At 34.1% G+C, this 27,192-nt stretch overlaps 1 protein-coding gene across 2 annotated transcripts in view; it reads left to right on the top strand.

Moving 5' to 3' along the window:
* Positions 1-27,192, top strand: part of HYCC1 (hyccin PI4KA lipid kinase complex subunit 1) — a 62,323-nt gene that overhangs the window by 21,627 nt on the left and 13,504 nt on the right. For both annotated transcript variants that reach the window (XM_037136294.2, XM_037136296.2), the window contains exons 2-10: positions 672-750; positions 7,264-7,365; positions 12,167-12,346; positions 13,176-13,256; positions 13,974-14,089; positions 14,467-14,562; positions 18,807-18,923; positions 21,640-21,727; positions 22,155-22,314. In XM_037136294.2, the coding sequence (XP_036992189.2) occupies positions 700-750; positions 7,264-7,365; positions 12,167-12,346; positions 13,176-13,256; positions 13,974-14,089; positions 14,467-14,562; positions 18,807-18,923; positions 21,640-21,727; positions 22,155-22,314 (991 nt within the window). In that variant the 5' untranslated portion in view covers positions 672-699. The remainder of the gene's footprint in view (positions 1-671; positions 751-7,263; positions 7,366-12,166; positions 12,347-13,175; positions 13,257-13,973; positions 14,090-14,466; positions 14,563-18,806; positions 18,924-21,639; positions 21,728-22,154; positions 22,315-27,192) is intronic.

The raw sequence follows: 27,192 nt of genomic DNA, 5'->3' as shown, positions 1-27,192 counted from the left end.
AAATTCAGATGGAGCTAAGGGTTTCCCTCAAGAAACCATTTCTAAGGATGGGTGAAGAAAACGACATTATACTTTACGTTTTACCTGAGATAAATTTATTTTGTATTTTCTTAGCTTCCTTTTTTTCTTATTTATGCTTAAGTAATTCCAGTATTTTGATTGACTATAGTCATCGTCTTGGATATTATTACTTTTACTTTTGTTTTATGAATACTAAGCTTTCTGAGAACCAAAGTGGCTTGCCTAGGTAGATTGTTATTCTTGTAAATAACCGAAATATAAGCAAATGAAATTACTTTAATGTGTTCTATAAAGTCAATTTTGGATGCAATTTTCTGCAGTTTTCTTAAGATGCATGATCTATTTGAAATCATTTAACTGAAACTAGGAAATAATGTCCAGTATATTTTGCAGCTGGCATTCCTGAAAGCTGAATGAAAACTCCAGAGCCAGTTTCATGTTATGATATTTATACTTTTGTCCAAACTCTTGCATTTTAATGCTTGTTGGTGCACATTGGTTTTCAAATGAACCCAGTAATTTATGTTTGAATTGCTTAAATTTTACCAATAGGAAGTAATTAAAATTTATAGGCTTATTTTTATCTATAGTAATCAAACTACAAAGAAAATATATGTAAAGTTTTAATAATGATCTATGTTAATTTGCAGGTTGAAGGTTCAGAACAGATGTGGAAAGATGTTCACTTCAGAGAAAGGAGTTGTGGAGGAATGGTTATCAGAGTTTAAGGTAATATTTGCTTTAATATAATAATTTTATTCCAAAGAAGTTTTGTCTTGGGTTTAAATTCTAGTGGCTTTAAAGAAAAATACAATTGGCCCTGTCTGGTGTGGCCCGGTGGATTGAATGCCAGCCTGCAAACCAAAAGGTCACAGGTTCAATTCCAGGTCAGAGCACAGGCCTGGGTTTTGGGACAGGTTCCCAGTTGGAGGCTTGTGAGAAGCAACCAATTGATGTATCTCTCACACAATGATGTTTCTTTCCCTCTCTTTCTCCCTCCCTTCACTTCTTTCTAAAAAGTAAAGAAAATTGTTTAAAAATACAACTGGAAAGCTAAATATTTGTGGAAGCACAAGTATGTTCCAAATAATCTTAATAGGGATTACTTACATATAGTAATCTTTTTTTAGAATACAATTTGTTTTTTCTTCCATGTGGTTCAAACAGTTTGTTTTCTCCCTTTTATGGCAATACAGTAAAGAATGGTTAGAATGTCTGAAGGTTGACATCATGCTTTTCAACCACCGTCCAAGTCCCAACTTGTGTAATGAAAGTGGGCATGATCAACAGTGAGGAGAAGATGTGGAGATATTTACCTAACTTTCTGCCAGTGGGTCTTTCTCTAGCTGGCTAACCCAGTGACTGTATAAGGGGTGTATAACTTTTGGTTAGTTGATGAAAATAAAACTTGTGTTTTCTTGTTTCATGAACTTGTCTCTATGATAGCTAAAATTGTGTTGTTTTCACTAATTACCTTCCCCTTGTCCTCAGGGTCTCACTGTTACACATAATTATGTCAGACTTTTTCACTTGTTTCAGTGAGAGAAACTACATATCTTGCCAAACAAAGGAAAAGATAAAATTGTAGGAGTTAGAGAAAGGATGGAGTTCAGATGAAAATCAAATGAAGCTGTATTTTGGAAGGCAGTTATGCTCACCACTATACCACCAACGCCATCATGAAGCTGTATTTTGACGGGCTCAAATCAGAGCTGTGTGTAAATGGGGTCGACATCTGGTCTCAACTTCCAAGTAGACCCAGGGTCCTGTTGTCTCCAAAACTACAAAGTTAACATCTCTGTGGAACATCGTGTTCAGAAACCCCTCCACTGGGCTTCTGTACCTAGGTTGGAAATTGAGCCTGCTTCTCTGTGTCACGGTGACTTAGATCCTTCAGGCAGGTGTGGGATGTTTCATTCTTACTGATACATGTTGAAACAACAAAGTTTTTGATAGCAGTGATTTTAGATAATAAGGCTTCTCAGTGAGTAACAATATGGTAGTCACTCAGAAAATGATGTTGTTATGATACTTTTCAGCTGCAGTGTGTCCTTGAGAGAAATAATGTTTCCTATTAAATTTATAGCTGGCCTTATCAATCATTGTTATCTCATCGTGATGAATGAGTGGCTGGGCAGATTTTTACTTTTTCAGCTTTTACAGTCATGAATCATGTATCCTCTTATGGAACCCCTAAGTCATCATAGAGTGATGTAGAATATTATTAAAGTGCACGTATAAAGTACTTTCTACATATTGTAATAGTTTGAGCAAATCTTGTATGTGCTTTTTTAATGCATATGCTGTCTTTGTGAATAAGTGTTCAAGGTATTTTGAAGCTTTCTTTTCTGCTTCAAGAGTGTTTAGTATGATTCATTATATCATGATTTCTTTTCTGCCAGTTTGATGGAAATTGTGAAATTTAACAGAAATGAGTATCACTTCTAGGGCATTCTTATTTTTAATGGTAAAGTCAAATTTACAAAAGCAAATATAGCCAGTGAGCCATTCTTTAATAGGGCAGTTGTGGAAAGATGGCATATTAAAAGATGGGGTATAGGGGAGGCGTCAACTATTAAGACAAATAATTGAAAATTATGACTGATTCCTTCCCTTCCCATCTGTTTATTCCCTTCTTTCTCCTCCTGGCTGGACTATAGCAATTCCCTAGGAAGTGCAGCAGTGAGGGGTAGCGGGTACCATGGCAGTAGGGACAGTAATGTGCCCTAGTGTTTGAAGAAATGGATTTTCTGGGGGAAAAGTTACACAGGTGGCATGTAGAGGAGTCAGCCAGAGTGGTTACATTGGTAGCTTTTTCCTTTGAGTAAGTAAGTAATATAGGGGATAATGGGGACTTAGACTTCTCTGAGTCTGAGAAAGGAATTAGAAACATGGAAGGGGGAAAGCAAGAAAGCACCCTAAGGTGTTGGATTGGAATTAAGAGAGTGTATATGATACATTTATATATGTATATCCATACATATGTGCATACATATAGTTTCTAGCTTTTGTCACTAGAGGGCCAAGAAGCAATGGCACCCCAGTAGCAATGTGTACACCAAACACATACGTCTTGTTTTCTAAGTACCATCATCCACTTAAATAAACTAGGATGTGATTAAAGAAAGCATTATCTAAGCAGTATTTTGTCAACATTAACATATACAGGGTGGGACAAAAGTGAATATACAGTTGTTTGTATAGAAAATAATAAAATAATAAGTAATAATATAAGAATAAACTCTTTCACATACTTTTGTTCTACCCTGTCTTGTGGGGGTAGTGATATTTTATTAAAATTTTTATAAATTTAATTCAAGGGTAAGGAAACTTTCCCATTGGGAGAAGAGAAGTGAAATCCTAAGCCCCATGAAATAAAAATGAATTAATTTTTGTCCTAATCCTGTAAGATTAAAATTACCCAATTTTCAACTGATTTGGTATAACAAATGTTTTAAATTATTGTCTAGTCTATATTATAGCTAGTTAAAGAGATATTTCTTATTCTTTGGTTAATTTGGTAGATATTCCTGAAAGTTATTTTGAGTGTTATTTTGAATTGTGTTAACTGTGTGTTACATTCAGCTCTTTTTATATTTGATAAAGAGATGAAGGTTATCAGGAAAAAGCAGCAGCATATTATAGGTCATGGGATGTAGAAAAGTGCTTGAGAACAAACCTCTTAAGTACTTTTAAAATGTGAATATCTTGTCTTTTGAAATGACTTGTGACTTCAATTACAATTTTGGTTAACATTTGGCAAAATCTGAAGACAAATGCTTTGTACCAAAGTACAAAGGCAGACTTTTTAAAGAAAATGTAAGGATGTTATATAGTTTGTGTGAAAGAGAATTAATGAAGATGGACAGATGGGTGGAGAACCAATAAGTAAAATAACTCTGTTCAAAAACATGACACATGAGACTGGATTTTGAGTCACATATATTTATATAACTATATATATTTAGAAAAAGCCTCTGCTTGGTTAATTTAACAACCATGTGCTATATGGCCAAGGTCATCACGATCGGTAAAATGGTACAAAGTACATTGGTCCGAGAAGTCAGAAACCCTTTGATCTAATTATTCTCCTTGTAGGCAGTTTTATGATGTTGGACAAGTCACATACTTCTTTGGGTCTCGGTGTTCTCAGCACAGAAATTTAAGTGCAGGAACTCTGAAGGCGACTCCGCTCTACACTGTTGCGTGGTCACAGTCTGGACCCCCAGCTTCACAACCGCACTCAACATTCTCTCAAATGTACAAAGACAATTCAATTTGCTCTGCGTGTAAATTCTTTTTCTTTTTGGAAGATCCACTCAGTGTATACTTTGGCTTTGGGTACTTGTTAGTACTCTTTATATACTAACAAAATAATTAGACTGGGACTTCTTTAAGATTTCATGAATAGATCAACCTCTAGCTTTTCAAAGATTTATTTATAACTTCTCTTTCAGATTGTATTGTGTTTTTCTTAAGGCTCCATGTAGGTTTATCTAGCATATTTCCAGACTCTAGACTTCTGATCTTTTCGATTTTCTGATAGTCACTGAATAGCATTATGTGACTCAAAATCCAGTCTCATGTGTAACATTTTTGAAGAGTTATTTTATTTATTGGTTCTCTACCCATCTGTCCGTCTTCATTAATTCTCTTCCACCCAAACCGTACCACATCCTTACAGTTTTTAAAAAACCATCTGTCATACTTTAGTATGAAGCATCTGTCTTTAAATTTTGCCAAGACTAATTTTCCAACATAGTTTCCCATTATTACTTTTTCTTTTTTGTCTCCAGTTCTGCTTTCTGAAAAGTGAGAAAGCTCACCTGGTATTTCAGAAGGGCAGTACCTTTGAACTGATACAATGCAGGAAAATTTGAAGGTTTTCTGTAACAGTTTTAAAATCAGTAGGATATTTTATTTATTTTATTTTTTAGAAGAGTTTATTTATTTATTTTTAGAGAGGAGGAAGGGAAGAACAAGCGAGGGATAGGGACATAAATGTGAGAGAGAAATATCGATTAGTTGTGGGGAGCAAACCTGCAACTTAGTCATGTTCCCTGACTGGGGATTGAACTGGCAACCTTTCGGTTTGTGGGAGATGTCCAATCAGCTGAGCCACACCACCCAGGACTCTTTTAGACCTTAAGTTTTTCAAAGCACTGTTCATAAACACAACAATTATATTTTCTCCCCTTCTATAAACAAAATTAGCTTCTCTCACACTCACAAAATGAAATAATAACAGAATTGTGATAAAATGTAATAGTTCACCATACTAAATTTTAGGAGACCTATCCTGTCATTCAGCAGTAGTAGCCTAGATCCAGGGTATTTTCTAGAGCTTGTCTTTTCCAAAAAAGAGCTGTCCTTTTGTCTTTGGCTGTTTCACAGAAAACAGTTATCTCATGAAGGTTAATTGGTATGTAAACTTAAAATTGTAATAGTTCACATTTTTAATGAATCTTTCATTTTTAGCCTACATAGTATGTATAATATTATAATAATCTTTATTTTCAATTTTTAAAAAGATTTTAAAAGATTTATATTTCAGTTCACTCAGTTTTAAATTTTATGGTAGACATACATGTATACATATATACTAATGTATTTTACATATATAATTCAGGTTCATTTCCATATAGGGTATTAGAAATCTACTTATGTGACTATTATTCCCTTTTATATAAACTCCTCAGTGTTAGGTTACTATTGATCAAATGACGGAAATAAAATGTTGCCTGGAGATCTTTTGTTACATGCTTTTGAAATATTGAAGAATGCCCTAATATCGTCTTTATATAAACGGTTGTGGCAAAACTCCCCACCCTGCCTTGAGAAGGGGGGAAGTTTCCCAAATAGCTCACATTTACTTACACTCTGCTGAGCAAAACTATCTTATTAATTTTTTTAAAAAAGCATCTATTCACTTATATATCCTAAGGTGAAATGTGACCTATTTTTAAAGACTCTGCTGGTGTAAACAGTGATAGTATTTATTTTTTATTCTGTGCATCTATAATAAATTCCTTCAGCAAAAGTTTGAATACAAGGCTTTGTGCTGAGTGCTGTGGATGGAGAGACGATAAGATAATTCTTGTCCTCAAGGAGCTCATAGTAAAATAGAAATCAAAAATGTTCTTATTGTAAGAATTTATGCTGTTTAATTTTTATGTGTGTATTTAGGCGCACACTAACCATACCCACTTTAAATCATGAAATACTAGGATACAGGTCATGTAAGAAGGAGTATGTCTTGGAATGACTTAGCAATATCTTGAGACATTATGTGCACTGCAGGACTAACATCTGTTGATTGAGTGCATGTGCATGAGAAGGCGTACTGACTTGGGAGATGGACACATGCTGCTAAAGAAGGGGTATCATCTAGAAGGACGGGTTCCTTATCACTTATTATAATGAAGTGTTTTGGTTTTGTTTTTGCTTTTCAGATTTCCCTACTACTTTTACCTGAAACCGTCTGACTTACCCCTGGAGTTTTATCTTTTCTCATTCCTCTCTTGTCATGGTATCTTTTCTGAATGAGTAGTGCTGGCAAACTGCAGTTGGTTGTCTATATTTTAAATGACATTAGGAAAAGTAGTTGGTTGCTAGTATAACTACCTTGTTCTGCAGTTCTGAGAAGTCGAAAATTTCCTCCCAATTCTAAAAAGGAGAACAGCCTTACCTAACTTAACAGTTGCAATATGTAACTCCAGAGAGTGGCTTTGATAATGATCTTTGGCTTTCAGGTTTGAAACATTGTTAGATCCTATACAACAATATTAATTAATACAAGGTTTACTAAAAAGCAGGATCAATATGGCAATGAGATTTGTAGCTTATATAATGCAACAGAAAACATATCCTTGGCTCTATGCGTGGTTTATATTCTCATTTCTATCGCTACACTGTTGCCAAAGATGAAGTGTTAATGTTAATTTATGTCCCTGTGTGATGATAAGAGAATTAGATATATATTGTTTTACTTTTGCAATTATTTTTTGAGATGTAATTCACATAACATTTACTGTCTTAAGGTTTTCATTATTTCATAATGTCGTACAACTAACAGCCGCATCTTTATTCTAGAACATTTCTGTCAGTCCCAAAAGAAACCCCAATGCCAGTCAGTCACTCCCACCGTCTGATCTCTGGCAACAACTGGTCTACTTTCTGCCTATGAATTTGGCTATTCTGGACATTTCATAAAAATAAAACATATTTTTTTTATTTGTTTAGACACTACCAGAAACATCTTTACCAACTTATGCAACAAATTTGAAAGATAAGAGTTCTTTAGTTTCATCTCTTTATAAAGTTATCCAGGAGCCGCAGAGTGAGGTAAGTACTCTTACAATTTATTGTACTAGTACTATTGATTGTACTAGTCCAGCTGATTGATTTTTAAATTTTTATTATGAAATATAACATATATAAAAGTAAGAAAAGTTATGTGTTTAAAGAACTATAGTATATATTATGAAGTGTTTAGCTGATTACCTTTGAGAAATGGGGTGGAGGGAATAACAGAGGAATACTTTTTGTTCAGAAATGGCAGAGTGCAGAAAAAAAGCCAAACAAACCTGTAATAAAGTGAACTCTAATGTACCCTCCCCCAGGCCAAGAATAGAATTTTACCATCTCTGGTAAAATTACCATTTCCAAAAGCCATCTCTGAACATGTTCTCTCTCCCTCTCTCTCCTTCTCCCCTTTTCTTTCTTTCAAAGGTTTTACTTATTTATTTTTAGAGAGAGGGGAAGGGAGGGAGGGAGAGAGGGAGGGAAACATCAATGTGTGGTTGCCTCTCACATGGCCCCCACTGGGGACCCGGCCTGCAACCCAGGCATGTGCCCTGATTGGGAATCGAACCAGTGACCCTTTGGTTAAGCAGTCTGAGCTCAATCCACTCAGCTACACCAGCCAGGGCCCTCTTTCTCTCTTACTGGAGGTAGCCTAAAAAAGTCTGGGTCACTACATTCATTTTTTCCTTCAGCAACTATTCCTATGTCCACTATGAGACAGCTGCAGTGCTAGGCAATAGAAAATCAAAGGTGAGTAACACATGGTCTTTATCTTAAAAAGAAAAGAAGTAGGATAATAAGTAAACACAATTTCAAGAAAATTCTTAACTGAATCTACATGCCTGCATTTGAATTTGCCTGGTACGCAAGATGAAAGGTCCTTCTAAGCTGTAGGGATAGTACATGGAGGCCTGAAGAAGTGTAAGGCACTTAAAGAATGGCAACCACCAGCTGCTGCTTTCCCCAGTCGTTTCCTGTTTTCTCTTGTCTCCATCTCCTTTTCTGTTTTTAGATAGCAAGTTTAGTTTGAAGGTGACAAGATGATCCATATTCCAGATTCCGGTGATTATAAACCCCACCATGCATAGTGGAAATAAAAAAGGATCGGAAATAGCATAGGAAATAAAAAGGTATGGCATTTGGGGAGGAAAAGCAGATAAGCTAATGACTAGTTAACAAGAGAGGGTAAGACATGTGGGAACTGGAGCCGGAAAGGCAGGTTTAGTTTTCAACCATGGTGGATGGTAAAATCTGTCATAAGCAGTTTAGGCTTTTTTTTTTTTTGCATGGAAGGGATGACTTGATTATATTATTCTTATAGGAAGGTGACTGTGGAGGATAGATTTGGAGAGTGGAAAAATTGAAAACAAGAGACAAGGAAGCTATGAAAATAGCCTAGGCGGGAGCTGTTGAGAACCTGAGCTGGGGCAGCGTCAGTGGAATGGAAAGAGGTGGAGTAGAGGGGAGGTAGTAGAAAGGAATATGAGGCCCGTGATTCTTTGGTCCTTGATTTCGGTAGAAGACATGATAGGCTCTAACAGCACTAATTGTATCATTCAGTGGTAAAATAACTTCTGTTCTGGAGTCCACTCCTATACAAATCTAGTGCGTCTTGGGATAAAACTATCAACACTAAAGTCTTTGGTTATTTGAGTAGTTCACCTTGTATGGAGGGGCTCTGGAATAACCCAGCTTCTGCTGAGTGTGCTATAAAGTGCATCGTGAATTTTAGGTGCTGAAAGAAAGAAAGATTAGGGATAAGCCAAAAGTGTTAACTGGAATAACTGAATAGAATAACCCTATTTTGCTGTCCTTCCCTCTTCCCCCAAGCTTCTTAGTTTGTAAAGTATTTATAAGATGTTTCCTTGAAGGGTTTTAGTTTTTAATGTGTTCGGGGAGTTTTCCAAGTTTAGTTGAAAATTACTTCATCAAACAGAGTAAGTATGACTATGCGCTTTATTAAACAAGTCTTGTTTATCATTTTGTGCTTCGTATTTTGGAAAGATCTAAAAATGATTCCTCTGATGAAGTATGTTTTAGCCAGGCTACTTTGGATAGAGTTTGTAAGGTAAATTTCTGACAGGCTAGTTTGGTTCATAGCCTTTATTTTATTCAGATGATAGTGAACGCAGCTCTGACGGCTCCTTGCACCGTTTCTCACAGCGTAGTGAGTTTCCAATGACAGACGCGGGCACCTCATACCACGTGGGAGGTGCCCCAATTATTTGATGGCCCCTGGCTGATCTGTATCCTGTTCAGTAAGTCTGCTAATCATCCACCTGGATGTTTTAGCTATATCCAGTTGCTGTAAAAGTTCCTAAATTCTTCCTTTTAGTTTCCATATTTATATTGTTGGAGACTGGTACCATTTGTTGACGGTCTTTAGCAGTGGACCACATTTTCAGAAGCACTGATTTAGAAGGTTTTACATGTAATTTAGAATAAAACAAAACAACAAAAATCAACGTTTCTCTCTCTCAAATCAATAAGTGTGCCTTCTTTTTGCCACTTAGAATATTTTGTGTCTTAATTTGGAGATAATTCCTAAGGAGTTGATAACATTGTTTTTTGGCATTTTCAAAATTTGAGGAATTGGTTCTGGTGTTATTTGAAGTCTGGCAAATTTGGTACTTGGTTTTTTACTGGCAGTACAGTTTCATTATACAGTTAATTCATTTAATAAATATTTGTTGAACCCATATAATGTATGAGAAATCACTTAGAAATATAGTAGTGAACAAAATAGACTAAATTCTTGATCTGTTGATTAGAACTTACATTCTGGTAGGCAAGATACATTAAACCAATATCTAAATGCATAATGCAATGTCAGTCAGTGAGAAAACCATGAAGGTAAATGAAGTGGATTAGGGACTGAGGAGGTGATTGTTCAGTCAAGGTCTGAATGAATTAGCGGCAGAAAATAAAACTGGCGGCAAGAGCTTTCCAGGAGAGGGAATAGGAAGTGCAAAGGTACTGAGGTAGGTGGTATGTGTGGTGCGTTCAAGACACTCTAAAGAGGCAGTTTGTGGTATTGTACAATATGGTTCTCTTGACTAGTACTTTTAACTGGCTAAAAGTTTAAGATGGAAACACGATTAGAGGCTAAGAATGCTCAGGTCTGTTTTTTGAAAGAGCCACATGAAATCCCTTTGGTGGTGTGCTTGGCATAGGGAGCCCAGAATGAAGAGAGGGTCAGTTCAATGGATGCTGGCACCTGAACAATAATGTCCTTCCAACTTTTCTATATCTTTTTCCTACCTACTAGATTTTAGTGCAAAAAAAAAAAAAGCTAGTTTTTTTTTAATGTGTAAAGTTACCGAAACTTAACTCTTTCCCATCTTTCATTGTGGCATTAGTCATATAAAGGCATATTAAAGTCACATTTTTATTACTATGAGAAATCTCTACAGAATACAGACATCTCATGAAGTGATTGTCTTAATAGTTATTTGTAATTTAGTTGTTTTAGAATGTAGAATATATTTTATTTTATTTTATTTTATTATTTTTAAACATTTTTTTTGTGCTATTACAGTTGTCCCAGTTTTCCCCCACAAAGGGATGTTACACCACAATACAAGATTATTGACACTGGTCCACAAAGAAATTTTTAAAACTCCACCTGAGAGCTAAACATTCCCCTTGCAGTCTTTCTTTCTTCCTATCACCCCAACCCCATTCTTTTAAATTCCTATCCTAAAAAGTTTTCTTCCTGTCTGCGAACCCTCATGCCTCCAGCCTCCAGATTCTTGTTACCTTTGCCATGCCACGGTGGACAGCTGTTGCCTTGTAATGACCATTTTGAGAATGGAGAAAATATTTCTTAACTGTGAGAAGTTAGGTAATTTTTCAATAAGAAAGTCTAATTTCACTTATTCAATGTTAATTGAAGTGGAACTTTTGCTGTACCTTATATAGATAATACTTTTATAACACCCGATTTACTTTATATATTTAACTTGAAATCGAAACACCCACTATAAGTTAGTTTTGTTCATTACAATTGTTATTAGAACATCTGTTTAGTAAGTTGACTTAAAATATTGCCTGATGGTTTGAAAAATGAATACTCCCTGAATCTCTTGACATGTTTACTTATGACTGTGTATGATCACTGCATATGCTTCAAGATAACACTTACCTATAAGGGTATCTTATCTTTACTTTCTGATTGCAAAATGTCTACTATAAAAATCACCCTATTAACTGGGTAATGCTGGGGGTGTGGTGGGAGAGAGAAGGTTATAGATAACCTTCAAATCATATTTAAAACAAATGACAGCAATGCTCAGGTTATCCAGTAGCAACGCGCCGTGTTTACAATAGAAATCTAGATCCAGAGGCTGTATAATTATTCAGCTACTTCGTGCACCAGCCATTGTTGTCAGATGCTCCCTAATTGTAAACCCAGGAGGTGACAGTAACTAGCTGGGATTCCCATTTCAATTTCTCCAGCCCTGTAGTCAGTTATTTATATTTTGGCATTTTTTAATCAGGAAGAAAGGATATTAAATGTATTAAGGAAGAAGCTCTTACAACCTAGGTATTTTAAGGAGTTAAAAAAATATGAATTTAATAACAATACTACCTTAGAGCTATAAAATATTTTAAAGTTTATAAAGTGTTTCTGTATATACTAGTTTTGCTTTGACCTTCCACTAGAATTCAAAGTTTCACTAAGTAGCTTAGCAATGAGTAGTTTTGCTTCCCAAAAATGGAAGCATGTTTGTATATTTCAGTAATTACCAATCAGGGAAAACTTTTATATTTTATATATTAGCGTCACTCAAATCCAATCCAATCCAACCCTTGAATTAACATTCCATTCTTCTTCCAGTTGCTAGAACCTGTCTGTCACCAGCTCTTTGAATTCTATCGCAGTGGAGAGGAGCAGTTGCTTCGGTTTACATTGCAGTTTCTTCCAGAACTGATTTGGTGCTACCTTTCTGTCTCCGCCAGCAGAAACGTGCATAGCAGTGGATGCATCGAAGCTCTCCTCCTAGGGGTTTATAATTTGGTTTGTATTTGACGTGGGTAACAACATGTTTTTGGGCAAGAGCAAGTACATAACCTTTTCAGCAAAAGCAGATACTTAACAGCAACTACTTTTCATTTTTGTAAAGCTATATTTGTCTTGTGTACATCAAATGACTCAGCTCATTCTTCCAAAAATAACTCTATGGAGGTTGAGGGCTATACGGGTACACACATAATTATGTAAATAAATCTTTAGGGATTGACCGAAGACTGAAAATTAGACCAATTTTTTACAGAAGTATCTGGAAATATTGTTGAATTTTAAACTTTTTAAAACTTAAAATCTGTTGTCTATAAATTGTGTGTGATATTCATTAAAAGTTTAGGAGAAAAGATTTAGTCTAACATCTGCCACTAATGATTCTATAACATCTGGACTGTCTCCAGAATTCATACCATTTACATAACATATAGTGTGAATTACTGAGAGTGTTTTTATACTAATAAGTATGATATTCTAGATACTTAGATTTCCGCTTTTCTCAAAATGGAAAAAAATTAAGGGGTTTTTCTTAAGTGTGTTATTTGATTCAAAAATGTAACTTCCTACTTGAGAAAAATTAATGATTATTAACACACTGCATCTGTATTTCAGTCATCCTTAAAATTGTATGTTACTTATATTTTAAAAGAGGAAGATTAACAGCAGGTGTTTCTAAATAATTGATGATAGGTTATCATAATTTAAGATTTTAGTTATTTTAAAATTTTCTTTTCAGGTCATTTTTTAGAATAACAATTTAAATTTAGTTTGTAAATTTATGTGTAAAAATTATATATTTTAATATACCCGCTTTTACCTTTTTTAGGAAATAGTTGACAAACAGGGACATAGCAAAGTATTGAGTTTTACAATTCCATCTTTATCCAAACCATCTGTATATCATGAGGTAAGTGATATTTTATCAAAGTACATTTATGGTTTCTAAGATTTGAAGCTGCTGCGAATTAGAGTGTGGTTATTGCGGCAAACATTTTTTGATCAATTTATTAGTACTTTAAGTGTAAGACACCAAATAAAGTATTTGCTGTTACCAAATTTGAAATGAGAATCAAAATTATTTAACTTTAAACTATTCAGAGTCTTCATTTTGAAATATTTTTTTCTCCTTCTGATGAATAAGAACAGTATATATTTTTTGTAGCAGTTATGTATTTCCATGGTAGAATTTTTAAAGTTAAGTGATTACATCTATTTGTACAATAGTTTGGTTGTTAATTATTTATTAAGTCTTTGAGCAGAAAATTTAGTAGTCTGAATATATTTTTTAATGTTTTTTTTATAAATCTTTTTTTTAAAGATTTTATTTATTTATCTTTAGAGGGGAAGGAAGGAGAGAAGGAGAGGAATATCAATGTATGGTTGCCTCTCGTGAGTCTCCCGCCGGGAACTGGCCTGCAACCCAGGCATGTGCCCTGACTAGGAATCAAACGCGATCTGTGGTTCGCAGGCTCGCGCTCAATCCACTGAGCTACACTAGCCAGGACTGAATATTTTTAAGATATATAATGTTTATGGCAATCATTCTTAGTGGTATATGTATTCTAAATATCACGTTTCCAAGAGAACTTTCTTTTTCTTACTTATTCAAGTGTCTTTTCTTTAGCCTTCCAGCATTGGCTCCATGGCTCTGACGGAGAGTGCGCTTTCCCAGCACGGCTTATCGAAGGTCATGTACAGTGGGCCTCACCCCCAGCGGGAGATGCTGACCGCTCAGAACAGGTACATGGTGGAGACATAAGCAGCGTATTATCACACTGATTAAAAAATTATTTCAGTAGGTTTATAAATAATGTTTAATGAGCTGTGTATAACAGTTTTTTAAAATTTTGAGTCATTTTATTAAAAAAAGTACATCTTCCTGATTTCCCACTTAAACTTTGTTTTAGATGTCATAGGAAACATCATCTTTATAAGATAACTTTCTGACTCCACCTGGGAAGTCTTCATTTTTCTTTTCGTTTTTGTACTATTATTATTGTGATTATTTTGTACAGGTCTGTTCTGCAACTAATATTTTTTCCCAATGCCTGCTTAATTTAATTATGTTTGACATAGGATTCCATAGATTTGTAAATATTCTTCTGGTTTATCTTTAGGTTTGAAGTGTTGACGTTCCTCTTGTTGTGTTACAATGCGGCCTTAACCTATATGCCCAGTGTTTCTCTTCAATCATTGTGTCAGATTTCTTCAAGGTAAATTAAAATTTAAGTGTTTTAAATATTAATCTGTTAATATTAAAATTAAATATTAAGTAAGGCTTAAATTAAATATCAAATATTAAATATTACATTAATATTTAACATTTAATTAAATATTAAATAAAATTAAATAAGTTAATTTGAAGTCCAGCCTAGTCAACATATAGAAAGTTTCTTATTAATTATAGTCACAGAAAAACACAATGGAGAGGGTAAAGTTGAATAGCATCTCAATGGAATATTGAATCAGAAAAAAATCATACTATATAATTAAAAGGTTGGAACTGTTATGACCTTTCAGTGTTTAGCATGTGGTTAGATTCTGTTTTGTTTGCTGTTTAAAAAAGATTATTTATTTTTGTTGTGCTCTAATTTGGTACCAAGAAATAAGTAAGAGATACTGGTGTTCCAACGTTCCTTGTTTAAAAAAATTGAGCCCATAGGTTGGCTAAGTAAATTATAATAGTCCTTAGGTGTATTATGCAAACATTAAAAAATTCTAATTTAAAAGGGTATTTACTAATAGATTGTATATGCTATGACTCACACATTGACTGAATATGAACAAATATCTACAATAGTTACGTCTGATTGGTGGAAGTATGATCTATTTTCATTTTTCCCTGTGTGATTTTTATGTCCTTTTCTAAATTTGCTGTGATGAACATGTTACCTTTAAAAAAACACACACACAAAAAAACAAAAAGACATCAAATGCCTTTGGTAATTCAAGTACATAGGGAAAATAGAGAATCAAGGAATTTGTAGAATAATTTAGATTTGGGGAATTTATTTAGAAAATGCAACTTTGAAGTTAGTAAGAAGGAGGATACATTAAGCAATACTTTAGGTTCAAGAAAAACAAAACAAACAAAAGAACAGGAATTGGTACTGAATAGGATAAGGAACTTTGCCAGGACCAGAGTGAGAGGGAGGTAATAAGGGGCCTGTTAGAGAAGATAGAGCCACGGACAGTTTTCAGGTGATTCTTGGATTAGCATAATTAGATTCCTTACACTTTGGAAGATGATACCAATGTGCCACCTCTCCTACTTACTGAGTCTTTCCAGTGTGTTTCTTGTTTTATATCCTTTAAAGTTACAGGTCCCCAGACTTTTGAATTTCATAAGATCTGTAAAATTTCAAAAAACAGCTGGAGTGGGTAGTGTATCTATGCAGTATTGCCAGCTTTTTATTTTTTCAAGTGATTATCTATAAATACATGTCATTAACATTAATTAACAAAACAGAGACTATATTAGCATCAAAAAGCAGGGAGAGTGGAAGGGAAGGAGGATAATTTATAAATGAAAAATCGGATGTTTGGCTTTCTTTGTTTCTCATTTCACTATGGTCCAGTCCACTAAAACTTTGTTATGGGCTAAAGTGAGAATAAGGGCCAACACTTCAGAAACACCGGTTTAGGTAATAACGTTCACCTTTTGAACTTCGAATAGACTACAAAGCCCAGTTCCTACTCTACGTGGCATCCTAGATGATAGGACCCGGGAATGCAGAGATAGATATATAGAGACATCTCTATCATATTTCTGACACTTCGCATCTTCTAAAACAGTATGGTTTGCTTGTTCAAGTTTATTTAATGACACTGCCATCCAGACCACTATCCACACTAGTGTAGGAATGATTGTACACTCCTATTATTCCTTTAGTGCCCACCCTCCAGATTCTACTCCTAGATGTGACTCCAATTCCACCCTTACTCCTTCTCCCCACAATTGCTTCTTTAGTTCACCTCACTTCATCTCTCTCATGGGACATTTTCACACTCCCCTCTCCAGTTTCAGTGAACACTTCCAATACAACCTGAAGGATATAATCAACAGAACGATCTGGTCATGTCACTCCCCTGCTTAAAACAACAAAACAAAAACTTTTAGTTGCTTCTCATTTCCTACATGAGAAAGCCTAGCAGGTTATAAGATACTCTGTGATCTGACCCCCTAGCTAGCTTCTCTGCTATTTTCTAGTGTCTTAGCATTCTATTCTACTCAAATTTCCCCAGTCTCCTTGATGTCATGGTATTTCATCCCTGTTTCTTTAAGGCTCAGTTCAAAGGAATCTCATTCTGGGAAGCCTTCTCTGACCTTCTGCTTCCACTAGAGTTTTCCACTCCTGTTGTTATCTCTGTAACTTGTTCATTGCAATATTTGTTTACTGTTGTCCATGATTCAACTGTGAATCCCTGTAGGTGCTGCACCTTTCATCTGTATCCCTAGTGTGTGACACAGTATAAGTTTTTGATCAGTATTTACTGAATGAATAGATACATTGGAAAATTTTATCTTTCATATACTAGTTTGGTAATTTACTACCATCCCTATCATAAAGATATAAGGTGTAAGAAAATAAAATGGTTCTAAGTTTGCTTCTTTAGGTAATAAGAGTAAGGTTTGAATATACGTTTTTGTAATAGCAAAGAACAAATGAGTTGGTTCTATTTTTCTCAGCTTCTTTTCATGTTGCCATAATGAAAGACCATGGACTGAGTGGCTTAATGATAGACATTTAGTTTCTGACAGTTGCAGAGCCTGGCAGATCCACTGTCAAGGTGCTAGCAGATTCAGTTCCTGGTGAAGGCCATCTTCCTGGCTTCAAGGCTACTGCCTTCTCACTGTGCCTTCCCATGGCAGAGCTGGACCTCTGCTCTCTCTTCCTGTTCTGAGGGCACTAATCCCATTGTGGGGGCCCCACATTAATGACTTTATCTAAATCTAGTTACCCCCAAGGGCCCCATCTCCAAATATTACCATATTGGGGAATTAGACCTTCAACATGACTTTTGAGGGGGCTAGAAACTTTCAGTCCATAAGTATCCCTGCTGTCTTTAATCTTGGTTCTGAAGAGTTTTAAGATCCTCTCAATATCAAATAAATTTATATTTAGTCTTTAAAGTAGCTTTGAATTAATGATATTCTCAGGGGGATATTTTTAGAATGATCTGTGGTGTACTTGGGCATGTTTAAGTAAAAGCTTAGATTCCTTCTGTACAGGGAATATTAAGTTCCAATTAGTAATTGCATACAGGCAGGGGGTAAATAATTATAATTTACTGACTAGTACTATAATAAGTGATGGTCGTATTATATCAACCATAACGTATTATGAGAAAACAGCTATTTTTCCATTTTAATAAAAATAGAAACTTACTTTTTATTTGAAAAGCAATGCATATCAATCATAGAACAGTTTAGAAAATAAATATAAATATGAAGAAGAAAGTACACTTATAATCCCATAGCTCAGAGGTAACTCTATGACTTTGTATATGATCTTATAGCAACACATGCATTCACCTATTAATTACAAAATCAGATTAGGCTGCATCTGTACAGTATTTTTTTCTGTCATTTAAATAGAGTTTCAAAATGTCATGTTTAATTGTTTCATAGTATTGTCTGATTGATTTATAATTGCTCCCCTTTTTGGACTTTAGGTGGCTTCCTATTCATTATAAGCATTCCTTTAGTACCCCTTAAATATTCTTCACTATAATAAGTACCTTTTTTAAAAAAACAGCAAGCATTTATGTTTTACATTTCTGTAGGCCAGGAAGTATAAGGATAATTATTTCTTTACATTTTAATATTTTAAAGATAGTTTCTTTTAAAAAATTTGGTAAAAATCTGTTGATTTTTCTTTAGGATTCTACCTTTGTTGTCATGTTTAGACATTCAAAGAATTGGAACTATTTGCTTATATTTTATACCTCTTAGAGTTTTTAGCCTTAGGCATTTCAATCTATTTTTAGTTTATTAAGGTATGTTCTATTTTTAGTTTATTAAGGTATGTACTGTATGATTTTTTAGTCTAATTTTAGAGTATTTTTTGGAGCCTGCACTTTGTGTCAAGAACTTTGTCAGGAACAGGGAATCATACCACAAATCTATTTTGATAAAAAGTGCTGAGTTCCATGTTTTTATGGTCACCAAAAATTGTTAATAACTGAATTGGTTAAAATTAGTGAATCAACTCTTGAGAATCTGGTTCACTTAATATATACTAATATCCCTCTAACTTTATACATTTTCCCCCAGTCTAATTTGCTCAGGAAAATATTACAGACAAATGTTTTGTTTCAAAGATTCTGTTTCATAGCTATGAGGTTTGTGTAGAGAAAAGAGCATATCTAGTATACCGCTGGCTTATAAATGTTAAAAAGTAAATTACCTAAATTTTTACTGGTGTTGCACATATATTTACTTTGGCTTTTCTAGAATCTGTGTGTGTGGATATCCCCGACAACATGTAAGGAAATACCGAGGCATAAGCAGCAGAATGCCAGTTTCTTCAGGGTTCATGGTGCAGATGTTAACAGGGATTTATTTTGCCTGGTAAGTTTATTTCAGATACAAACTAAACATTTGATCTTTTTTGAAAATCATAATTTGTTATTTTATTGTTCTTATATGCTAATAGATAAACAATTGGCATATTTCTGTGAAAGAATATCAAGATCTTGATATTATTTAAAATGTATTATTTAATGTTCTAAAGAATTGTATTTAACTGAAGCACTTCATTTTTTTTTTTAAGGACAGAATGAAACACGTAAATATACTCACAGTTCCTTTCTTTATTACTTTTTTCTTGCTAAAATTTTCAAATAACTTTTTTCCTCAATAAATATTTGTTTCCATTCTAGAAATTTTACTCTTGAAAAACATTTTAACCTTTTTAGTCACAAATAATTTATTATTAATTTATAATTTATAATTTATTATTACTTGATACTTTAATTTTTTCTAGTAGATAATAAACTTTTTGACTAAAGGCAGAATTTATGATCCTTGGGCCAAATCTGCCCTGCTGCCTGTTTTCTTAAAAAGTTTTGTTGAAACACAGTCACGTCCATTAGTTTTTATATTGTCTGTGGCTGCTTTCATGTTATAGTGACAGAACTGAGTAGTTGCAATAGAGGTTCTATGGCCCACAAGTCAGAAATACTCATTATCTAGCCCTTTAAGTAAAAGTTTGTTGACCCTTTTGATATACTGTTAATATTGTCCCATAGTCTTGGATGCTCTGACATATTTTATTCCCTCTCTTTTTGCTTTCTGTTTCAGATTGAGTAATTCTGTTAATCTATCTTTATGTTCATTGATTACTTCCTTTACTGTGTCGAGTCTACTTATGAGTCCACCGAAGGTGTTCTTCATCTCTGTTATTATTTCTAGCCTTTTTATTTGACTCTTAGTTATAGTTCCTATCTCTTTGCTCATACTTCCAAGTGTTCATACATACTGTCCATGTTTTCCACTAAAGCCTTTAATATAGTAATCATAGTTACTACAACAGTTGAGTCATTTCTTAATTTGGTTCTATTGTTTTTTGTCTCTTGATAGTAGATTGTTTTCTTCTAGCTTTTATGTGCTTTGTATCATTTGATTGATCATTTTGTTCATGTGTAGGACATTAGAGACTGAGGTAGATAATATTTGTGGCTGGAAATGAGCGTGACTCTTTTCTTCTTGGCTGCTAGTGAGTTACTACTATAGGTGGGATTGGTTGGGGTTGGATTTGATTGTTGCTCTGGTTACGTTCATGGCACCACCTACTTCATATTTCTCTCATGTTACCTGGCAATTAGGGTGAGAGGAGCTGGACTGCTGGCTTGTTTTTCTCAACATACTTGCTCTGTCCTCAGCTTTCAGCATTTTGGAGAAGGTCTCTCTGGATGTTCTTGTTCCTCCTCTAGGAGTAGAGGCTACTGTTTGTTTTGCCCCAGTGTTTGGGGAAAGTGGGGAGTGGTGTGCTCTGTTGTCCTGGTCCAGCCTCAGTTCTAAGCAGGCCCTAGGTCCCCACATGAGGTGGGGATGGGGAGGAGTTCCTGTTCCCCACTGGTCCTGTCCCTGCTCCAGTGATGAGACCTCTGTTGGTCTCAGCATTGGACGATATCCTGATCCTCCCCCCACAGATAGAGGTTGCCCTTTTTTTTTTTAACCTCAGCCACTCTTGTTTTTAACTTTTGCCATTGGGGTGAAAGTATTTCTCTCCTTTTTCCCCAAAGGCTTTAAAATTTTTGTTTCATGTGAGATAGGGGCCTGGCTGCATCTTCATGTCTTTTCCTGCTTGGTGGCCACTCTTCTCATACAGGCCACACATACCAAGGGCAACATTCTTTGGTCCTCTATCTTGCTCCCTGTTTTTCTTGTAAGCACTTAAAGGAGATTTGTGGAGAAGAGCTTGTGAGAGGGTGTGAACTCCCCATGTATCTGCTCCCAGGCATACTGTACTGTCATGGCTAACTGACACTTGGCTTGTAGCAATTTGTTAAAAAGTTTAGCCAAATTTTTATTACTTGCTTGCATTGTGACCTCTCTCTCTCCTTAGGGACACCTGCCTGCCTTTAGGTTTCAAAATTTGTTTTTAGGATGGTAACAATGCTCTTTCCATTTTTTAGGCCGTGCTTGCACTCTTAGTATGATTCACACTTCTTTATTTTGTTAATAGATGACCAAGCCACTATTACCGTCCATTTTTATCATTTAGCCAATTTTTAGATAGAGTTTGGCTGTATCTTTGAAAATTATACTTATACACACTTTTCCTCCCAATATATTGCTGATGTTGCTACATACATCACATGTACTTCCAAATGACTATCAAAATGCAAAGAAGTAATTACTTGGGATAGTGAAAGCCATAGTAGTTGTAGATTCTCATTAGAAACCATGGCAGATACAGAATAGTTTGACCATGATGTGTTCTGAACTTTAAGGTATATAATTTATTATGTTCTGACTTGATGTGAAAGTATAAAATGCTTTGAGATTGCCTGGCATTTTTGATATCTGCTCCATAAATAGAAATGTTCTTTAGAGAAAAAAATGTACATCTATAAAATTTCCTTTCCTATTATAGGCTTCTTTCAAATATAATTGAAAGGATTTCAAAGATTTAAAAATATGTTTTTAAGGAGAGCAGAATGCTAAGTAATGTGCTAATCGGAACTGTTATTTTAGTATCTCAGTAAAGATACTATTGTTTCTCATTGTATGTTTTCAATTATATAGAATTAATTTAAAATAATTATATTGTATTTTATAGTTATAATGGAGAATGGGATCTAGCTCAAAAAGCATTGGATGATATTATATACAGAGCCCAGTTAGAATTATATCCAGAGCCATTACTGGTAAGTATCTTACTTATTTATGCAAAGTTTTAATTTAAAAATTCTCAAATTAAAACTCTAAATTGTGGTGTGGCCATTCATAGTACATTTAATATGTTATTGATACTCTATGATTCATGCTCCTGTTGTACTAGAAAAGTTTTATACTTGAAAAGAATATACAGAATAAAATTTGAAAACTTCATTTGGCTAACTTCTTAGATACCTGATTAATTGTCTTTTTAACCTGTAAGGATGTTCTCTTTAACATACTAGAGCAATATTTATTAGTTACCATTAGGCATTGGGAAATATAATTCAGTACTTGGAAATTTTTAATTTTCATCATTTATATATCATATTTAACTGTAAGTTTTCTTCTGAACTCTTACTTTTTATTCCAGAGGATTTATGAATACCAATCTTAAACTATATGCTTCCTTCTTAGGTTGCTAATGCAATAAAGGCTTCACTGCCTCATGGTGCCATGAAATCTAGTAAGGAAGGTACAAGGTGTATTCAAGTTGAAATCACACCAACTGCCTCTAGAATATCAAGAAATGCAGTAACCAGCATGTCAATACGAGGTCATAGGTGGAAGAGACATGGTAAGAAATAAAAAAAACTCTTCACATTAGAGGATTGTTGATTCTATCACATTTTCCTTGGTACTTACGGTGCTGTAACTGTGGCCTTAGTAAATAGTACCGTAGTGGCATGGAAGAAAGAGCTGTTTGGTCACCTTTAACTGCTAATTTATTACCCATGAGTGACAGGCAGTAAAGCAAAGAGAGCTCCTTAGGTTACATATATGAATGAAAATTTATTTAAATGTTGTATTGGCTTTTAAATTCTATTTCAATAGAGTAGAAAAGTAGAAAAATATATTTAAAATCATTCATACATTTTGGGTTTCTCTTCACAACTAATTTGAAAATATTTCTCCATGTCTCTGATTTCTCCACTTAACTTTCTAGCAGGTAAACTTGTATATTGAAGCAGAATGACTAATAGTGACTTGAATGTTTTCTTCTGGTCTTCCTGTACAGGATGCCATGGTACTGATGCTACTCTAGGCATTTCTGTTTTCTGGAAGTTAATTTTCTTCTGAGATCATTTGTTTTAATATTTCTTCTTGACTGTTTCATTTTATTATTTAAAAATTCTGTTGAAAGTTAATTTTATTTGCTGTGCCTTTTCAGTGCTTCTCTATTTCTCCCCTTCTCTTAAAATTATTTCTTATTTAATTTCTTATTCTCTTTATAACTTCCCTTCTACTCAGAAGTTATTATAGTGACAAGAGTCAGTGTTAGAAGATTACTGTCACTTTTCTCAGAGGATAACGAGAGAGTGGGAAGCAAAAAGCCACTTTGTCCTGAACAAACATCGATTAGGAGTAAAGCAAAATCAATTGTTTTCTTCTTCTTATAAGCTAATGAAAATTGTATCTCTTTTGCTGTATTTGGTTTTATTTGTCCTTCTGGTCTCTATAGATAAATGCAAAAGTAGAAGAATGAGGTTATTTATGATGAAATAGCAAGTTGGTGATGAGAACCATTGTTCCTTCTCAGGGAATCTAGGAGATAGAATATCAAGTAAAGAATGATGATGAAATTTTTCCAACTTAATCAATGATCATTTTGAATCCTTTTCTTTTTCTAAGAGTAGTGTGACAATTCTTGAAAATTCTCTAGGGAGGTGTGAAAGAGATGGTAATGTTTACCATTAGCAAGACAAATTATGGTACCATTTAAAAAACATACAGTCATATACTACTGTTTCTTTGGTGAAAATTATGCTCCAATATTCACCTATTTCTGCCAAAACAAGAAACTGATTTCCAGGGCATAAAATAGGTGAAAATAGGCACAGAGGCAATGAACCAGATCATGTGAGTCATTGTGGCCATAATGGTTCCCCAACTACCACTATAAGAAATGCAGAATTGAATTTTAATACCTTTCCCACTTTTCTTTCTTGCTATTTAGGTGGACATATTGAGAATTGGGAGGAAAAAGTATAGGTCCTGCAGCTGCAAATGTAATATTGAAGTTTAGTTGTATTTGTGCATGTGTGTGAGAGAAAGAGGTGTGTGGATGTGTCCATGCATGCATTTAACAGAATAAGATGTGTACCCTGCAGTAAAGTAGAAGATATTTTCCAGAAATAATTTAATAGGAATATGTTACCAAAGCAAGAGAAAACACTACTTGAGGTATGGCTGAATAACACTCCATTGTATATGTACCGCATTTTCTTTATCCATTCATCCATTGGTGGGCACTTAGGTTGCTTCCATACTTATTGCCTCTCTCCCTTCTAGTCTGTCTGGGGACAAGCGGGAGAGGAATAAATGAGGTTTTCCCATGTAAACAGCCAAGCAGAACTTTCTGTTTTTTACTTTTTCTTTCCATCTCCTCTTATCATTAAGGAATATAAATAATTAAACCTTGTGAACTCATTAGTGTGTTTGTGTTCTGAGTCACCAAAAAGTATACATGCAAACAAATACATTAGACTGTAGCAATTAATCACATTTATTCTTTTCTCTTACTTTTTTAAAAAAATTAATTTATTTATCTATCTTTAGAGGAGAAGGAGAGAGGGAGAGAAACATCAATATATGGTTGCCTTTCATGCATCCCCTGCTGGGAACTGGCCTGCAGGGAACTGGCCTGCAGGGAACTGGCCTGCAACCCAGACATGTGCCCTGACTGGGAATTGAACCGTGATTCTCTGGTTCACAGGCCTGTGCTCAATCCACTGAGCTACACCAGCCAGGGCTATTCTTTTCTCTTACTTGTAACAGAAAAATCTCTTTATCTTTACAGCCAAAACTATTTTAAAAATTAATTAAAATCTGTTTTATTTTCCCCAGATTAATTTAGAGTATTTTCAATTACTTACATTAAAATTTTTCTTTGAGTCACCTGGAATGTATTTCAGGATTCTCTGAGGCTTCACTGACTGGCCATTCTTCTGTTAAAGTTTACAGTTACACACAGCTCATATTTTAATGGAGAGTGTTCTTTTGGAAGGTAAAAAATGACCTTAGCATCTGTATTTTTCAGAATATGTATTCCTTTTTATGATCTTGTTATTATTGAATGACGATCCAAATTTCTGGAATTGTATTTTGACCAATTCTGTTATTAAGTTGGCCCTGTATTTTAAGAGCAGTTTTAGGTCCATAGTGAAATGGAGTAGAAAATACAAAGTTCCCATAGACCCTCCAACCACCTCCTCACCCACCGCATTTTTCCCCATTATCAACATCCCACACCAGAGAGACATGTTTATAAGGCCTTAACTTTATTTTATTTTTAAAAGATTTTATCTATTTATCTTTAGAGGGGAAGGGAAGGAGAAAGGGAGAGAAATATTAATGTATGGTTGCCTCTAGTGTGTCCCTGCTGGGAACTGGCCTGCAACCCAGGCGTGTGCCCTGCCTGACTGGGAATCGAACCGCCATCCTCTAGTTCACAGGCCCATGCTCAATCCACTGAGCTACACCAGCCAGGGCCTATAACTTTGTTTTTGATCAGACAGTGAATTCTCATGTAGACTAACTAGAATGATTTTTTTTAAATGGTTGGTTTTAAGTGACCTACTTTGGAGAGAGATATTTGACAACTAGAATGGCTGATTTTGCCCACTTTTCACTTAATGCAATGACTTTATAATTCTATGTTAATACATATGTTTAGAAAGTAAAATTACAAAATAGAATTGCTGCTTTTAACTTTTAAGGATCATAATTTTAGAATTAATAATTTTATTTGTACATTATTTTTTAAAACATGTTTCACTTAGTGTATTGTTTTTATTTTATTTTTTAAAAATATATTTTATTGATTATGCTATTACTAGTGTATCATTTTTAAACCTAGATTTTTTAAGCAGTCGACAGTTTGAGGTCAATTTACAATTCATAATTTGAAAGTAAAATGAAATTAGAGGAAGAGAATAAACATTAAAAAGCATTAAATAAGGGAAGAGAAGAATCATTAGATTATGCCCATAAACATAAATCAAAGTGAAAATTCCAATAAGAAAAATATAACAGTGAAATAATCAGTTAACTTTTAAAATTAATAATAATGCAATTTTATTTTTTAAATATTTTTTTAAAAATAAACAGTGTTTAAAAAAGAAAACAAAGTATTTCTTTAAAATTATGCTTTAATAGTAAGTCACTCTTAAGTGCTACCCCTAAAGCTATATTCATTATCATACCAACTATAAGAGCCCTTTTAATTAAATCTCTGTATAATTCTTACCATTTCAAGATTCTTTCATACATCCTATACTTATTTATTTCCCTGCACATTTCCATTCCCTCTTCTCTTCCAGAGCAAATTTAATTGTTGCTTTTTTGTCTTATTTTACTACCACCATGACTCACTCTTCTACTTTTAAAAAATTATCTATATTTGGAACAATGTAACCAACTCTCCTCTTTTCTTTTAAAATAGTTGTTGAAATACCACTTCTTCACTCTGCAGAAGTCCCCTAATTAAGTTATGGCGCAAATAATGAGTGCTTATAGGTTTTGCCAACTAGTTATCTAATAAAAAGGCTTAGCTGGTGAAATCCCAATTCTGCATTACCACCCACCATTTTTTCTATTTATGTATTTGTGAGAGGAGACATGTCAGTGAAAGGCACTTGGCATGCTTTAAAAGCTCTACATAAAGGCTCATTGTTAATTAAGAACCGTTATATTTGTTTTACTAGCTACATCATAATTATGTTCTTGATAAGTTTGTATTAGCTACCTTGCTATTCAAATAGTCCTGTGATTCATTAGCTCTTCCGTATCTTTCAATTTGAAATAAACTTGTTTAGTTTGAATGTAGTATCAAACACAAAAGTATACATATGTTATAAACAGTAACAATCCATTTAATGATTTTTTGTAGTTTCTATAACCCTGAAGTACAGTATTCTATTATCTGATATTTATATTACCATTACAGTCACGATTTTTTAGAATGTTATTTTAATATGTGTTTTCTCAATCCCCAATTAACAAGAAAATAAAATAGATTGAACTTGTGTTTTTCCATTTATGTATGGTTACAACTGTTTGCATCAGCTACGTATCAATAATAAAAGCAATACTTGTAAGCTAGATCCTCTCAGTTTTGTCCTACTTTTGGTCTTGGCATATATTAAACAGTCTATTTTTATAACATTGCTTTTGATTATTTTGACTTGGGGATCTAAGAGCAGAACATTTTAAGTAGTGAAAAAGAACAGAAAGTAAGAACTGTAGATATTTTAAAGTTTTCTAACAGTAATACAAATAAGTACCATGGGAATTTTAGAGTATTTAATTAATTATATGGAATATTTTAGTGAAAAATCAAACAAAATACAATTTACATAGGTGAATTTTACAATTTATGTAAGTGAAATTTCATGTTGGTATAGCAGTTTTATTGCATTTTCAGTATTAAGTTTCTATTTAAATGATGTCAAGG

Source organism: Artibeus jamaicensis, unplaced genomic scaffold (assembly GCF_021234435.1).
Source record: "Artibeus jamaicensis isolate MK-2021 breed Jamaican fruit bat unplaced genomic scaffold, CSHL_Jam_final contig_3230, whole genome shotgun sequence".
Lineage (NCBI taxonomy): Eukaryota > Metazoa > Chordata > Mammalia > Chiroptera > Phyllostomidae > Artibeus > Artibeus jamaicensis.
Note: the sequence above shows the minus strand (reverse complement) of the source record. Positions and strands in the feature narration are given on the sequence as shown.